General features: G+C 66.4%; 2 protein-coding genes across 10 annotated transcripts; both read right to left on the reverse strand.

The window, feature by feature from the left end:
* Window positions 1-5,839, reverse strand: NPDC1 (neural proliferation, differentiation and control 1). 6 transcript variants are annotated; one of them, XM_047700634.1, is made up of 9 exons: window positions 5,557-5,835; window positions 2,740-2,886; window positions 1,517-1,651; window positions 1,236-1,421; window positions 1,094-1,160; window positions 925-1,009; window positions 767-846; window positions 518-614; window positions 1-381 (listed from the first exon to the last, which is right to left on the reverse strand). In XM_047700634.1, exons 1-9 carry the CDS (start codon window positions 5,666-5,668, stop codon window positions 313-315), a joined length of 978 nt encoding a protein of 325 aa, XP_047556590.1. In that variant the 5' UTR covers window positions 5,669-5,835; the 3' UTR covers window positions 1-312. The 6 variants fall into 6 exon arrangements, with proteins under 6 accessions (XP_047556590.1, XP_047556592.1, XP_047556594.1 ...); XM_047700636.1 differs by having other exon boundaries at window positions 1,248-1,421; window positions 5,557-5,833; XM_047700639.1 differs by having other exon boundaries at window positions 239-381; window positions 518-573; window positions 5,557-5,836.
* A 1,534-nt stretch (window positions 5,840-7,373) lies between these two features.
* On the reverse strand, window positions 7,374-12,951 carry ENTPD2 (ectonucleoside triphosphate diphosphohydrolase 2). 4 transcript variants are annotated; one of them, XM_047700625.1, is made up of 9 exons: window positions 12,758-12,951; window positions 11,161-11,278; window positions 10,497-10,647; window positions 10,159-10,318; window positions 9,852-10,079; window positions 9,124-9,378; window positions 8,921-9,040; window positions 8,037-8,165; window positions 7,374-7,952 (listed from the first exon to the last, which is right to left on the reverse strand). In XM_047700625.1, exons 1-9 carry the CDS (start codon window positions 12,872-12,874, stop codon window positions 7,749-7,751), a joined length of 1,482 nt encoding a protein of 493 aa, XP_047556581.1. In that variant the 5' UTR covers window positions 12,875-12,951; the 3' UTR covers window positions 7,374-7,748. The 4 variants fall into 4 exon arrangements, with proteins under 4 accessions (XP_047556581.1, XP_047556580.1, XP_047556583.1 ...); XM_047700624.1 differs by having other exon boundaries at window positions 8,037-8,171; window positions 12,758-12,950; XM_047700627.1 differs by lacking the exon at window positions 9,852-10,079 and having other exon boundaries at window positions 8,037-8,171.
* Between the last annotated feature and the right edge of the window lie 2,271 nt (window positions 12,952-15,222).

A 15,222-nucleotide genomic window follows, 5' to 3' on the forward strand; every position in this document is an offset into this window, starting at 1 on the left:
TGACGGGTTTGAAATGTATTTTAATTGTTGCCAGGATTCCTCATCCACGCCTGGTCTCATGGTTCTCCCTGTCCCTCATTTGGGGGTTCGGACTCAACAGGACAGGTGCAAGAAAAAAGAGAAGGTCCCGGCAGAAGGGGGCTGAGTCTCCTGGGTAAGGGGTTCCCGCCCCCACTCCCCTCGTGCCCTGGCCCAGCCACAAGCACACCCACTGCGAGAACAAGGTCTCTTTAACTAACGGGAATGGGTGGGCCCTGCCCCTCCCCACCCCTGGGCCGTGCAGTCCGGGAGGAGGGAGAGGCAGCCATCAGGTCACTGCGGCAGGGGCGCAGACAGCGAGGAGTGGTCAAACAGCGGGTTCCGGACTTCCATCTCTCCGGTCTGTGGAGGCCGGGGTCAGGCAGGCGGGGCATGGGGCGCACGGGGGAGCCCCCACCCCGCTGGTCCCCACCGCCGCCCCTGCCCCGCTGCCCCGCCCGACCCCCCTGGGGGGGGGGGCTCCTGCCCGGGGACTCACCGGGGCCAGGCCCGGGCACTCATAAACCGTGAAGTCACCGTCTTCATTCTCCTCGTCTGAGGACAAGGACTCCAGCTCCTGGGGCGGCTCTTTATGCCTGGGTAGGGGGCGGGATCGCTAGGGCCTCCCACACCCTCCGGGCGCCAGGGGCCCAGACTTCCGGGGGGGGGGGCTCACTGCCCCTCGGCCGGAGCCGGGATGCGCAGGTGGGGACCCGGGTGGCGGGGGGACGGGGTGGGGGCCTCTTACCGCTCCAGGCACCGCATCTGCTGCCTCTGGTGCTGGTAGTGGTACATCTCGGCGCTCTGCGCGAGCCTCTGGTCGCCGGGCTGCGCGGGGAGAGGGCGGCAGGGGTCAGGCTGCAGAGCCGGGGCCCGGAGGGACGGGGCCGGGGCGGGGCCACGCACCGAGATCCCGGGCGCTGCAGGGGAGCCGGGCGCCTGCGGGGCCGCGTAGTCGGCCTTCTGGGTCAGGCGGACGTCTCGCTGCAGCCTGCGGGGAGCGGAGCCTGAGACCCGCGGAGCGGCCGCCCGCCGCACCCGCCGCCGCCCACGGCCGGGCGCGCCCCGCGCTCACCTGCACCAGCACAGGGCGGCCAGGGCCAGGGCGGCCGCGCCGGCTACCGAGCACGCCACCACGAGCACTGCGGGGAGGGGGCGCGGTGAGGGCGGCCTTCCGGGCAGGGCCCTGCCCCCTGCCCACCCAGAGACCTACGGACCTCCAGACCTACCGAGGCCGAGTCCGTCACCGCGCCCGCCCCGGGGCTCCAAGGGGGCCACGTGCACGGGCACAGAGGACGCAGGGGAGCCCAAGGAGGTGTGGGGCGTGGGTGCGGGGGCTCCTCGAGTGGAGGGGACGCCCAGGTCAGGGCCCTGGCGGCGCTCTGAGTGCCCCAGGGTGGCCGCTGCAGAGAGAAGGCAGGTTAGAACACTAGGACTGGCCAGGGGTCAGGCCCCCGCAGGGTGGGGGGGGTAGGGGTGGGAATGGGCTGGATCTCACCCGGCTCCAGCGGCCGCTGTCCAGCTTCAGGCTGGGGCTGCGCGGTGGGCATGGAGCGCCGTGGCTCCTGCTGGGCCAGCTTGTGTGCCAGGAAGTCAATCTCATCTTCCAGTCTGGGCCTGGGCAGGCTCTCCCCTGGAGACCGTGAGGGCCCATCAGGCAGGTGGAGAGGCCCCCAGCCCCACCCCAGCCACCCCAGCCGTGGGCAGCCCTCCAGAGGAGCTGGGGTCCATCCAGGAGCCAGACCCCTGGCCCAGACCTCCTCCTCCCTCCAGGTTCCTCCCAGGCACGGGTGGTGGCCAGAGGACTAGGTACCAGCCTGCAATCCTGGCCATCCCGAGTTGCCTTGGTGACTGCTGAAGGCAGCCCATGTGCACAGCAGCTTTCCCAGGCAAGTGGGGGCTGGGGCAAGGGAGCGGAGGTGCCGGGGAATGCACTGAGGCCAGAAGGAGAAGGGGTGCCCTCCCCCTGCTGTTACCCACGCGTCACCCCACCCCTTCTCTACCAAGACAGGCATCGACTCCTTAAGAAGAGGGAAGAAGCCCCATTCTGTCCCCACCCCTCCAGTCAATGGGTAGGAACTGAGGGCAGATATCGGGATGGGGCTGGTGGCTGCCCCCCACTCAGTCCCAGTCACAGCCCCCACAGTCCAGACAGAGGCTCCAAGGACACACTCTACACCGCAGGGAAAGAGCAGAGCTCCTGCGCCTTCTGAAGCAGGCCCTACGGTCTCCTTCCCCAGCCCACCTCACTGCCAGGAACGGTTCCTCCTCTAGGAAGGTCCTCCTGCCCCAGCCGACTTCTTTCTGTAATGCCCCATCCCACCTGAACTCACTGAGCAGCTGGCCGTGCAGACCTTCTGGGCTCAGGCTGGCAGGGGAGGCCCACAGATTGCACAGTGTGAGGAAGCCGTGGAGAAGGAGTGCACATGGGGCAGGGGGCCAGGGTAGCCCGGGGCGGGGTGATGGGGATCTCTGATTCTTCCTTTCCTGTGATCACCCCAGCATTTCATGCCAGACACCCCTTGCCCTGACAGGGGCTAACTGCCCCACGCCTCAGCCCGCTGCCAGGCTCTGGGCTTGTGCTATCTGAAAAGATCACTGGGCCCCTTGGAGACATAAAGTGCTCCACACACCAACAAAATTCAGGAAACCCAGGGTCTGAGGCTGAGTGACAACCGAATCAGGGCAGGGGAGGGGGAAGCACATCCTTCTCTCCCATACCCACAAGCCGGTGAGGCCTGGGCACACAGTGTCCCTGCGGGTCTTCCTGGAAGGGCTGAAGGCAGGGTCCACAGATATGCGCGCCGGGGGGGCAACGCGCCCGCCTCTTCAGGGCGCAGTCCAGGCTCCCAGGACAGGCAGCTGCATCTAGGAAGGAAGCAAAAGGCAGAGCCAGATCACCGCCCTGCTTGGCCCAGCCCTGGCAGAGGCTGTCCTGCCTGGCAGCCCCTCCCCCCAGAGCTGACCCAGTCTGGCCCAGCTCCGGTCATTGTTCTGGGCCGGCCCTTCCTCCCAACAGCCAGAGACCAGGACCAGGAAGACAAGCAGTCCCCACACTTATCGGAACTCCCCTGCCCCACCCACTCCCGAGAGTCCACTCTCCGGGCCTGAGCCAGCCCTGTGCGGAAGCGGTCCTATCCAGGGCCAGGCAGCCCTGTAGGTCCTGCCTCCAGTCTCAATGTGCCCTCCATCCAGGCTGGGAGCCCTAGAAGGCGGGGCCCGGGTCTCTCTCTGCCTCCGGGGGAGCCGAAGACGCTGTCCACACAGCTTTCCCACCACTTCAGGGCCGCCCTGCAAGTCCCATCCTGTCATCCCACACCCTACAGCAGAGCTGGAAGGTGGCACAGAACAAGGGAAGACAGGCACTCCTCCCTGTGTCTGATCTCTGGCTTGTCTCTGGAGCACAGAGAAGCTGCTGGTTTGGGGAGACCAAGGATGGTGTCGGCACGTCTCACTTGGTTGAGATACAAAAGCCGGGCCAGGGTCACTCCCGCAGTCATGCTGCTGGGGACTGGGGAGTCCCTGGGGCTTTGGCCCTGGCCCGGTCCCTGACTTTGGGCCCAAACTGTGGTGTCCTGTATAGATGGCCAATGGTTCTCATCCCGATGCTGGGGGATGGAAAACAGTAGCCCTCTATGCCTCAGTTTCCCTTCTGGGATACGGAAGGAGAGTTGCCTCCAAGCTAGGGAATGCCCTGAGGCTGGAACGCTGGCCCCAGTTACAGGGCAGCAGAGCCAGAGAACCTAGGAAGACACCCAGCAGGACTGTCAGTCCTGGTTGGGGAGGCTGGGCTGGGGTGTCTCTGGAGGCCCAGGACTATTCCTTTCAGCATAGCCCTCGGCCTGCACTGCAGGAGGGCCCCTGGGGCCCAAGGTATGTGGGGGATCAGGGAGTGCTGGCTCTGTCCTTCTCCAGACCTTGGCTGGCCTGCCTTGGTTTCCTTGGTAACCTGACACTCCCAGCCTCCCAGCTGTAGGCAGGAAGCTCCTGCAACCCTCAAGCAGGCAGCAGGCAGGCTGACTCCCATCCAGGGGACCCCCATCCTGTACTACCTGGGTCAACAGAAGGCAGCATCAGAGTGCAGGGCTAGTGGGCTACTTCGCCGTTCAGCCTGGGCCAGCAGATCAGTCTGGACCCCATCCACGAGCTGGGGTGCTTGGGGAGTCAGGCAGTCCCCGGTCAAGATGCTTAGAAGCCAGAGTGCGCAGGCCAGGGGTTGGGACCTAAAGCACCAAGTTGGTTCCAGGCTCTGGGTTCCAGAGGCCTCCCTACACTCCCCCGCCCCCAGCCTAGAAAGACGGGGTGCTGCCTGGCTAGTCTGCGGAGAGTGCCCACTCCAGCCTCGGGCTGCCTGGCTAGTCTGCGGAGAGTGCCCACTCCAGCCTCGGGCTGCCTGGCTAGTCTGCGGAGAGTGCCCACTCCAGCCTCGGGCTGCAGGAAGCGATCCCAGAACAGTGGCAGCTGGAGAGTGGCTGACACCACACCCGGCATCTGGGAGAGTCCATAATGCTAATGAGCACCTGGGAGGGCACCTGGGAGGGCACTTGGGCACCTGTCCACCCCCAGCGCTCAGCACAAAGGCTGCTCTCCCTTTCCTCCAGAGGCCCCACCCTGAGTGCCCGGAGCCAGGTTCTCTGCAGGCAGCCTCCATTTTCCTCCGTCAGCCACACTCCAGTCTCCTGTCCGGGGGTGCCGTGGCCAGGAGGAGACCACACACACAGAACCACAAGGCCCAGGTTGGCATCCCACTGTGCCACCTACCAGTCACTTCTTGGTACCTGTTTTCTCATCTGTAAAATGGGCTAAGAATAAGCCCTCTCCCATGGCCCTGCCAGAAGTGAATAAGCACAGTCTCCCAGTTCAGCCCTGGGGTGGGGGTGCGTTTGGGACCCTGGCTTCCTGAAGACCTTCTGGCCTGGAGCCTCAGTGCCCCTCTGGGAAGCAGGGTGGGTCTCCCAGGACCCTGGGCCCCTCAAGGTCTGCCCCCAGTGCAGAAGAGGCACCTGGAGGGCAGCACCTCCTGCTCCACTGAAGCCCGATCAAGCCCCCAGGCCTGGGACAATTCAGACCCTCAGGGTAGCAAAGCAAGGTTCGCGCCCAACACCACCTGAGGCATGGGGACAGGCAGCCCAGTGCCGCGACCGCGACCCCAGGGCAGACACCAGCGGCGCGGCCCGCAGGCTCCCAGCGCCGGGCCCACACCCGCGAAGCCCAAGAAGCGCCCACGCAGAGACGCGCCCAGGACCGACTCCCCGCGGCGACCCCCTCCCCAGACAGACACACAGCGCAAGCCCACGGCTGCAGAGACAAAGACAGGACGCGCGTGAACTTCGGGGCCGCCGCCGGGAGCCCAGGAGCAGCCTTCGCCGGCGGAGCCCTCCAGTGGCCGGCGCGCCCTCCAGGCCGGGCCTGTTTACCCCTTCCCGGGCGAGGCGGGGCCTGCGGCCGGGGCGGCGGCGGGGCGGGCGACGGCGCCGCGCGGCCCGGCGGTCCCGGGCCCCGGGGCGCCCCGCGCCTGCGCCGGCCGCGCTCGCTCACCCGGGCGGCCGGCCGAGGCACCGCGCAGGGCCGCGCCGAGGACGAGGCCGGAGAGCAGCAGCCGCAGCAGCCGCAGGTGTCGCGGCGAGGGCGGAGGGACGGGTGTCGCCATCCTTCAGCGCCGCCGCCGGGGCTGCATGGCACCGCGCGGCCCGGGGCTCGGCGCGGGCTGCGGGCGCCGCGTCGGGGAGGCGCGGGCGGCGGCGGCGGCGGACGAGGGGGCGGAGGCGGAAAGGAGGCGGCGGCGGCGCTGACGCTGCGGCAAAGGATCCGGGATCGAGGCGCGGCGGCGGGAGGCTCGCGGGGAGTGCGCCTGCGCGCTCCGTCTGTGGGGGCGGGACGGCGCCTCCGGGCTGCGCCCCCCCTCCTCGGGTTCCGATTCCACCTCCTCCCTCCAGCCCTCGGGGCGCCTCGGCTTCTGCGGCCTCCGCGGCCGGGGACTTCCTCTGTCCTCTGCGTACCCGGTGGGCCTGGGGTGGGCTTCCCCAGGATACATTTCCCGCGGGTCCTCTCTCTGTCGCCCATTCCCACCCAACCCCCAACCTCCACCCGGCTGGAGCACGGGGACCGGCCTGGGGCCTGCAGGCCCGAGCCCCGGGAACAGCGGGACGCCAGGCGCACGCAGATAGAAAGGTGCGTGCAAAGAGACACCTGGGCCCTCGGAGACGCGTGATAAAAGCAAACACACGCCCAGAGCGGGGCCGGTGCTGGTGACCGCTGTGCTTGGAATGGGGCGGCTGGTCTCAGTGAGGCCACCAGGGGGCAAGAGGGACCTGGAGCGGCTGATGAGGGACAGCTGGGAGCTGTCCACGGTCCCTAGGTGACAGCCTTCAGCTCCCTGAGGCCTTGCAACAAAGAGCAGCTCGCATGGCACCTGCTGCCCCCAGAGAGGACACCCACCCATTCCTCCTGGGAAACCACCCTCTGACACTGCACTGAGAGGACAGGGGTGAGCCCGGCCACCCGATGTTCCCCCTCAGCCGTTTGTGCCTCAGAACTCCAAAGAGAGGACTGGCTGCCTCCAGGTTCTGAACGTTCAACACCCCGAAACCCTGCAGAACCGCGGGCGTTCGAAGACAAGCACCGCCGTTCTCCCCCCAGGCCACTGACCAGACAGAAGCAGTGTCTGTGCTCAGTTTCTGGAAAGGTTGGGGGGCAGGAGAGCAGCGCAAAGCTAGCCTCCCCACCCAGGATAAACCAGTGCTCACAGGAGGCTGCTGCAGGGGCCGCAGGGGTGGGGTGGGTAGGAGGGCTGGTGCCTCCCCTGGATGCGGAAGAGGGCACCAGGCAGGAGGGGAGGTGTGTCCCAGCGCCACGGCACCTGGGCTTTGCAGCCAGCCTCCCCACAACGTGCTGCCGTCTGAGCAATGGGGCCCTGCCTTCCTCCTGGCCTTTATCTCAACTCGCCCCAGCACCACTTCTGGTGGAGGGCCCACCCCCCCACCCCTTCCAGCACAGAGCGGCCAGTCCCACCCCCTTCCACCGCCTCCACCTCCCCACCCTCACCCCAAGCCAGTCCCAGGCCAGGGCCCGTCCTCACAGACCTGGAGGAGCTACGGGGGCCTTGCTGGCTGGATGAGACCCAAGGGACTCGGGGACTTTCTCTTGGCGGGTGGCCCCTGGCTGCTCCGGGCGCAGCTGTGGAGCCGGGGAGCAGGGTTTCCACGGCTCTGTGCCTGCACCCACGAAGGAAGAAAGCAGGAAGAGCCTGGGGCCACCCTTGGGACTAGTAGCGGGTCTTCCTGGCCAGCACAGCTGTGGGGAAGAGGGCGGGCAGCGGCAAGGAGGCCCCACCCTATGGACGTCCGCTCCAGGACTCAGGAAAGAAGTTTTTATTACAAAATTTTCACAAGTAGGTGCTACGTTCCCAGCCCGTGGGCTCTGACCCTCCCTCTCATACAGATTCAGACTTTGGGGGGGCTGCTCTGAGCGCCCTAACTCCACTCCCTGCACACCCAGCCCCGGGGTCACCGGCTGAGGGCTGCGAGGTGTCTGAATCCCCCACCCCCAGGAAGAGGAGGCCCAGGGGACCCTGCAAGCTGGAGGGTGCCGGAGTGGACAGACAGGGTCTGGACCCCGTTCCCTGTGGGCGAGGGCGCCAGCGTCCTCTGTCTGGGTCTGGGCGGCGCTGGGGGTAGGATGGGGTGCGGGGGAGGGCCGGGGTCCGGAGGGCCGCCGCCCCCAGCCCGCCCCTAGATGGCGCTGGACACCTTGGCTGCGCACGCCCGGCACAGCAGCAGGACGGTCGCGGCCAGAAGCAGGATGGTGGAGAGCAGGACCAGGACGACCCAGGCCCCGAAGTCTGTGCCCTTGCGCAGCGCCGGTGGCTCGGCGGGGATCAGGTTGGTCAGGTTCAGCATGTAGCCGAGCGCCCAGCCCACTGCGGCGTCCCCGGCCTGTGGGCGAGGGGCATGGCCTCAGCCTCCACGGGGTCCAGGGTGGCGGCCGCCCCTCTGCGCCCTGGGACCACCGGCTCCCACCTTCTTCTGGAAGGTCACCCCTCCGAAGGCGCGCTCATGGAAGCCGTAGCCGCGGCTCAGCAGCTGCTGCACGAACATGGCCCCGGCGCAGTAGTGAGGCAGGTGGGCCCGCTGTCCCGGGGCTCGAGCCTGCAGCTGGGACGCACGGGGGATACTGTTGGGCCGGTGACCAGCTGGAGGTCTTGGCCCACGAGGAGGGGTGGCCGGCGGCGGCGTGCTGTACCTGCCGACCCCAGCACACACCCATGGGCAAGGAGGGGCCGGAGACGCCTCAGCGGCCATAGGGTCCTCCACCCCCAGGCAGGACAGTTCCGTCCAGGACCAACAGTATGACTTTTGGATGGCAGTGGGCTGCCCCTGCTTTGGAGGGGGACCTCGAGGGGATAGCAGGGACGGCCACCCCAGGAGCAGCAGGCTGGCAGCAACCTTAGTGCGAGGTCAGGGGCCCAGGAGAAGCAGCAGGCCTTCAGCATGGACCTTGGGCGAGGCTTTTGCTCCCCCCACTTCCCCACCCCCCCAGGTGTGCCTGAGACTAGACACTGAGAAAACGGGATGGGGCCTCTGTCATCTCCAGAGCCCCGAGACGCTGTTTCTCCCGGGGTTTGGCACCCCATGCTCCACCTGTGAAAACACCACTTCCTTCACTCGGCACGCGTCTGACCAGCGGCAGAAGCCAGAAACCTGGAAGTCGTCTTCAGAGCCTGGCTCCCCTACGCCTGAGCTCTGGCCGTCCTGCCTGCTACAGCCGGTCCCCAACCCACTTCACTCCCTGGGCCCTGCCACTGCAGGGCCTCCCCTCTGTCCTCCAGATCTGGGTCAGGGAGGCTGCTGCTGGCTGGCCGGGCCCTCTCGCCTAGCCCTGGAGGAGCGGGAAGGAGGTTCACCTCGCTCCACGTCTGGTTGCACACCGTGACCACCGCAGCCTCCAGCTGCTGCACAGTGGCCACAGAGAGCCCCATCACTGTCCTCAGGAAGTCCATGGTATAGAAGAAGGCGGAGAAGGCCTGCAAGGGGGGGTACAGTCACCCCAAGAACAGGCCCCACATGCTACAGGGCACCAGCCCCCACACCCCTCCCCGGTACTCACGATGAATTTCCCAGCCACAGGGGGCTGGAAGATGCCGTTGAAGGAACATCGGGAGAAGCGGCAGGAGGAGAAATTGAAGAGTCCCGCGACGAGGCTGCGGCAGAGGGCAGGGTCGCTGGCCCCAGACAGGCTGACCCTGGCGCTGCTGTTGAAGGCCTGGGGCTGCTGGGCCGCCGCGCACGGGGACGCGTACACGTCCCGAGGCAGCACTTGGGCGGAGTAGCCCCTCGGCCAGCAGGGGTGGAAGCCGTGGGTCTGGGGGGAATGCAAGGTACGGCGGGCATCACCCCTTCGCCAGGATCTGCCTGCTGCCCTCAGCCCAGGGTCTTCGCAGAGCCTCCCCCTAGGACCTGCCTGGTGAGTCTCCCATAAGTCCCACTTGGGCAACATCACTTCTGTGCTCAGGCGCACTCCGTGACTCCCCATGTCTGCTGGACAGCTCGCCCCCCGACCCCCAGCCAGGCACTCCAGGCCTTTGGAGACCCAGCCCTGACCCTCCTTCCTCCCCAGCCAGGCAACGTCCAGACCCACCCCCACCGCTTGGCATTTGCGCCTGGGAGACGCCTCTGCATCTGTCCTGCCAGCTGGGGAAATCCCGGCTTTGGCTTCTGCTCCCTAGAGCAAGCCCCTCGGTCCAGGCTCTGCTCTGGACCCCTGGCTCCCATCTCTTCTCACCCCCTCCTTCCAGGAGGGCACAATGATGCAGGTGGGTGGGGGTCATGGGGCACCTGCAGTGCACTGGCCAGCAGCCTCAAGAGAACCTGGTCCCGGCCATAGCAGAGGAAGCTGTGCGTGTAGACGCGGTATGGCTGGCCGTAGAGCCAGAGCTGGACCTCGTTGGCTGGATCCTCCGCGGGGCTGGCCGTCTCGAAGGTGATCTGAGTGGAGGCGCCCCCCAGGTCCATGGCCCCCAGCGTTCCCTTCCTCGGCCGGAACCACTGGCCCACCCAGCCATACTGTGGGGAGCGGAGGTTGGGGTCAGCCAGCAGGTGGGCCCCACGCCCCCTGACTCACTGGGCTGGCCATCAGGCCCACCTTGATGAAGTTCTCCAGCAGGTAGTTGGCGGTCACCCAACCAAACACCCCCTCTTCCTGGCCCGAGAGGATGTGGGCACCACGGAAATCAAAGGGATACTGGGTCAGCGTCTGGGTCACAGCCGCGAGCACATTGGCCGAGGCCTCTGGACTGGTCATGCTGTAAGACAGGGAGGACTCTGAGGGACAGCCTCCGCGGGTAGCTGAGATCCTGCTGCTGCAGGCACTGTGTCTGCCCAGGGCCACCTCAGAGGGTGTGTACCAGGGTGGTGTGCAGGGGCCTACCCTGTGCTAAGCCTCTCGTGGAGATGGGGAAGGTCAGGGCCGGGCACACTCACTTGAGCAGACGCATGCCTGCTGTGGCTCCCAGATAGAGGGGCGTGTCCCTGTGTCTTTCCTTGGGCACCTGCTGAAGCGCCTGGTCCAAGCATTCAACGAGACTCCGGCCCGCCCTAGAAGGGTTGTCTGCGTAGCTGGAGATTCCCCCTCCTAGAGGAAGACAGGGAAATGGGCCCAAGCCTGAAGGGCAGCCCCTAAGTGAGCCATGGGCTGGCAGGATTGGGGACCTTGGGCTCCTAAACCAGGTGGCGGCTTAGACACACCTTCCCAGCTCCAGCTCTCAGAGACAAAGGGGCCCACCTTCCTGGGGGCCACCCGGTCTCCCAGGCTGCCGCCTGCCCATGGGTGTGCACACAGGTGCCAGGATAAAGCACGAGGCATTGTCATTCCGGCCTGCCCTCCTTGGGGGCCTGCTTGGGTGTGCCAGTCTTGGGCCAGGTAAGGCCCAACCTCCCAACCACCGCCTGGGGCTTACTTTCTCCTCTGAACTGCCCCTAGCCTTTCTCTCTGGGAGGCTTCTGCAGCAACTTCCTGCAGCAGGCCCCAGCCACATCAAGCAAAGGAGGCATCGAGATTCTGGAGGCTAAGGCCAGAGAGGGCCCCTGAGGCCCTAGAATTAGTGGGTGTCCAGACTAAGGGTGCCTAGGGCTCAGGGGACCTTACCATGCACGTCACAGGAGCTGTGCTGGCCCACGATGCCTGTGTCATTCTCCTTGTCCGCGGGCCACTTGTAGATGAACATGGATGTGTGGGAAGAGCCAGCGTCCAGGACGATGCCATACTGGGAGTGGGGGTGAGGTGGGGTCAGCTGGGGGTGGGGCCTGAGGCCATGCCCTTTGGCCTCCCAGTTCTCTACCTGAACCCACCCCATGGCAGGGCACTCCAGAATGAAGTGCTGGGGCTAGGGCAGCAGGGACAGCCACAGAGACACAGCTTGGCTGGGGAGGGAATGGGGCAGGCAGGGGTGGACAGCCTGGAGCCTCTCCTCTTCTGACTGCAGGAACCTTCCTGGCGAGGGAAGCTCAGGAGCTCTGTCAGGGTCAGAGGAGTCCTGGGACCACCCCTGGAACCTTGCCCTGGGGACATGAGGTCCCCAGGTTCCAAAAGAGAAAGCCGGCTGCAGGAACTCCCTCCACTCTCTCTTCCTCTCCTCTGTCCCCGCCTCTCTGACCTCAGCCCAACCTCAGGATCTGGAAGCATGCCTGAAGACACCCCTCCCTGAGCCTCAAAGCCAGCACCCTCGACAGCTGGGTCCTGCCCAGCTGAGAGGGCCTGCATGGGCTTTCCTTGCAACCCCAAGGGCCAGGATTCCTCCAGTGAGAACCCCGCTGGAGAACATGCCATCTTGAGTCCAGAAAGGGGCCATTGCTGTCCTCTTCCCCAGCCTGGGAAGAGCAGCATCAACACGCTAACCCTGATCAGACCACCCCAGCCCCACCTCGTCTTTGCCCTTGGCTCCAGAGCACCCCCTCCTGCGGGCTCCCATCCTGGGCCCCCCAGGGCTTGGAGCACCCACTTGCCCATACCAGTCCCGGTTCGCACAAGTCCAATAAAGGAAGGGTCAAGGGGGACGCCTGGGTGGCTCAGTTGGTTAAGCAGCTGCCTTCGGCTCGGGTCATGATCCCAGCGTCCTGGGATCGAGTCCCACATCGGGCTCCTTGCTTGGCGGGGAGCCTGCTTCTCCCTCTGCCTCTGCCTGCCATTCTGTCCGCCTGTGCTCGCTCTCTCTCCCTCTCTCTCTGACAAATAAATAAAATCTTAAAAAAAAAAAAAAAAAAAGGTCAAGGGAGTGGAAGGGGCTCCTGGATACTGGAGGCAGATCTGGCCTAGTCCACCCCAACTCCTTTAGGACCAGCCCAGCCTCCTCCACTAGGCATCCAAGGGCTGCCCCGCACTGTCAGGGCCTCTGGGTAGGTGAGGAGGGGTCCTTAGGCCCCAGCACCTGTGGCTGAACCTGGACCAGATGCGTCCCCGGGGGGCCACAGGGGGCTAGGGGCCAGGGGTCCCGCCGCAGCCTGCGGCGTCCAGGGCCCGCATCTGGGGGAGCGGAGGGACAGCTCCTGGGCTGCGCCCGCGACAGGCTCCCTGAGGTCGCTGCGAGCAGGGGAGTTTCCGGGACTCCGCCCCGCCAGGCCCGGAGCGCGGGTGGGAGGTGGCGGGGGTCCCGGGCTGCCACGCGAGCGCAGCCGGCCCGGCTCGGCTCCGAGCCCCCCGCGGGGTCCCCTCGTCCGCAGACGGCGCGGGCTGCCCGCGCGCGCACCTTGAGGGCGGGCGGCTCCCGGACGTCGCGGGTGGGGACGCACAGCAGCAGGAGCCCGGCCAGCCCCGCCGCGGCCAGCAGCAGCGGCGGCAGCAGCGACAGCACCTTCCCGGCCATGGGCGGACGCGCGGGCTGACGAGGCGTCGTGCGAGGGGCGGCGGGGAGCGCTGGGCCGGAGCCGGGCGGGTAGGCGCCCGGGGCGGGGCGCGAACGGGCTGGGGCGGCGGCTGGCCACGCCCACGGGCCCAGGGGCCCGCCCCCGACCCGCCCCCCGCCCGCCCCGGCCCGCCCGCGCAGGTGGGAGAAGTTGCGCCTGAATCACCCGCGCATCGCGTCCCAGCGCCCACTTTCCTCCTTCCCGGCCGCGGGGTCCCAGAGACTCGTCCCCTTCGCGGGTACCCCCCGGCCCCTAGGGCTGGCTACCAGGGTCTGCCTTTGGGCCCCCGCGGAGTCCCCCGCCCCCACCCGGCGGGACCGAGAGCGCTCTCAGCCTTCTCTGGGGGAGTCTGTGGGCTCGTGGCCGAAGGCCTGGCACCGAAGGGTGGGCTGGGCTGCTTCCCAGGCGGCCTTGTTCAGAGGGTCAGGCAGCTGGAGTGGCCAGCTCTTCCCTGGCCCAGTCCTGAAAGGAGCCCCCGTCCCCCGCAACAGGAATTACATGGGTCCCCGACATGGTCCCTGCCCCACCTTCAGAGCAGAGAAGGGCCTGGGTCTGTGGTGCTGACTCAGCCCGGAGCTGCATGGCAGGTAGCGGAGTTGTATGACCGTCTGGCCCTGTAGACAACACGCAGACCACAGCGCTGCAGGCCCTTCAAGGTGCGGTGTGGGAGATGGCGGGGGAGTGGGCTCCAAGCTGAGCAGCCAAACAGCATGAAGCCAACCCTGCCTCACCCAAGGTGATAGGTGAGGGCACAGAGAGACAAAGGGGCAAGACGGTCACAGACACACCAAGCTGAGAGAGGAAAACCCAGGCCCTACTTCCTGGCTCAGGGTCTGGCCCATCCCTAATGCCCCCTATACCTAGGGAGGAGGGTGCCCAGAAGCCTGGGCTGGGGAGGCAGGAGGGGAGGGGAGCAGGAGGAGGGCCCTCTGCATGCAGGACCAGGAGATAAGGGAGATCTGGACCTGGTCGTCCACTCACAGGTCCCCGGCTGGCAGGGGGAAGGGGGGCTTTGTGGGGGCAAGTGATCAGCCAGCCCCGGACCTCAGCTCTGCCCTTAGTGAAATGTCTAGCCTCTAGGCTTCTACTCCCCACACACCCTGTGTGCCAGCCTGGCCAGGCATCACCCCTTTTCCTGGCCAAGGGCCACCCCCATGTCACACCCTGGGCAAAATAGGAATTCCAGCCATGAAACAGCAGGGAGCCATGTGGCAAGACCACTCTGGAGGGTGGGGTGGTTGGGGGGGGCAGAGGGTGGCCTTTGACAGAGGCAGGGTCTAGGCAGCCTCTCGGCTGGAGCCGGCTGGGACAATTGAGCTGGGTTGCTGCCAGACTGAGGGTCTGGTGTCACAGGCCTAGTGAACAGTCTTTCTTTCAGCTCTGCACCCCAACAACAGATGGGGTGGGAGTCCCGGAGATGGCTCAGCCTCCTCACAGCCCCAGCTGGCTGGGCTCCAGTGGAGTCTCCGGGTGTGGCCTGCACAGGGCTCCAGGCCCTGTTCCTGCCAGCACCCCTCCGCCTTCTAGGCCTTTCTTCTGTGGGGAAGGCACAAAGGGGGAGAGGCCTGCAGACTAGATTGAAAAGAAAAAAACAAAGGCGGCCCTCAGGGAGCCTGGGGCAAGCAAGGGCAGCCCACAGGCCTGTCCCCCAAATGCTGGTCCCCAGCCCCCACACCTCATCCCACAAAGCCAAAGCCCCAGCAAGGCTCCCTGGTGTCCTGGTTGGTCCCACTGGCCATGAGACCCACCAGCCATGAGAGGATGGGGCCAGGGTAGTGGAGGCCTGGACGCCACAGGGCTCATGGCAGAGGGCCCAGACTAGTCCCAGAAGAGAGGGCAGGCCGGGAGCGGGAACAGCCAGGACGAAGAGACAGAACCCTGGCCAGCCACATGCTTCCTTGGTGCAGAGACGCCCTTCCTTCCAGAGTGGAAGGAGGGCGGGGGGGGGCAGGAAGGGGGGTTCTGCGTGGGAGGGGCCTCTGGGAACGGGGGGGGGGGGGGCGTTGGAGCTCCAGACGTGCCACACGCGCCTGGGTCCCGGCAGAGAGTTGCAGGGAGAGGGTCCTCAGAGGAGCCGGACCTCCCAGGCCAGGGACCTTCATGGAGGCTGGCTGACATCTCGGCTCTGCCTGCCTCAGTCTGTGGCAGAAGCATCTTTGCTGCTAAAGGCCCCTCAGTCCGTGAACCTGAAAAATCAGCCTATTTTCTAGCAAAAATGGGTTTATTTGGGAATAGCCAAGAATTGCAATTCAGCCTTTGCAAGCTGCAGCCAGAGGCAGGCCCGTCCCACAAAGAGAAGAAGGAACGC

Source organism: Lutra lutra, chromosome 13 (assembly GCF_902655055.1).
Source record: "Lutra lutra chromosome 13, mLutLut1.2, whole genome shotgun sequence".
NCBI lineage: Eukaryota > Metazoa > Chordata > Mammalia > Carnivora > Mustelidae > Lutra > Lutra lutra.

What these genes read in the sequence shown, in the direction of transcription:
- ENTPD2 (XM_047700624.1), bottom strand. Translation starts at nt 12,874, where the DNA reads ATGGCCGGGAAGGTGCTGTCGCTGCTGCCGCCGCTGCTGCTGGCCGCG. An exon ending in GGGAGCCGCCCGCCCTCAAG is followed by an intron (nt 11,279 to 12,757) that starts GTGCGCGCGCGG and finishes CCCCACTCCCAG; the next exon opens with TATGGCATCGTCCTGGACGC. An exon ending in GCAACCAGACGTGGAGCGAG is followed by an intron (nt 8,172 to 8,920) that starts GTGAACCTCCTT and finishes CGTGCGTCCCAG; the next exon opens with CTGCAGGCTCGAGCCCCGGG.
- NPDC1 (XM_047700634.1), bottom strand. Translation starts at nt 5,668, where the DNA reads ATGGCGACACCCGTCCCTCCGCCCTCGCCGCGACACCTGCGGCTGCTG. An exon ending in ACAGCGGCCGCTGGAGCCGG is followed by an intron (nt 1,422 to 1,516) that starts GTGAGATCCAGC and finishes TTCTCTCTGCAG; the next exon opens with CGGCCACCCTGGGGCACTCA. An exon ending in CGGCCTCGGTAGGTCTGGAG is followed by an intron (nt 1,161 to 1,235) that starts GTCCGTAGGTCT and finishes CCCTCCCCGCAG; the next exon opens with TGCTCGTGGTGGCGTGCTCG.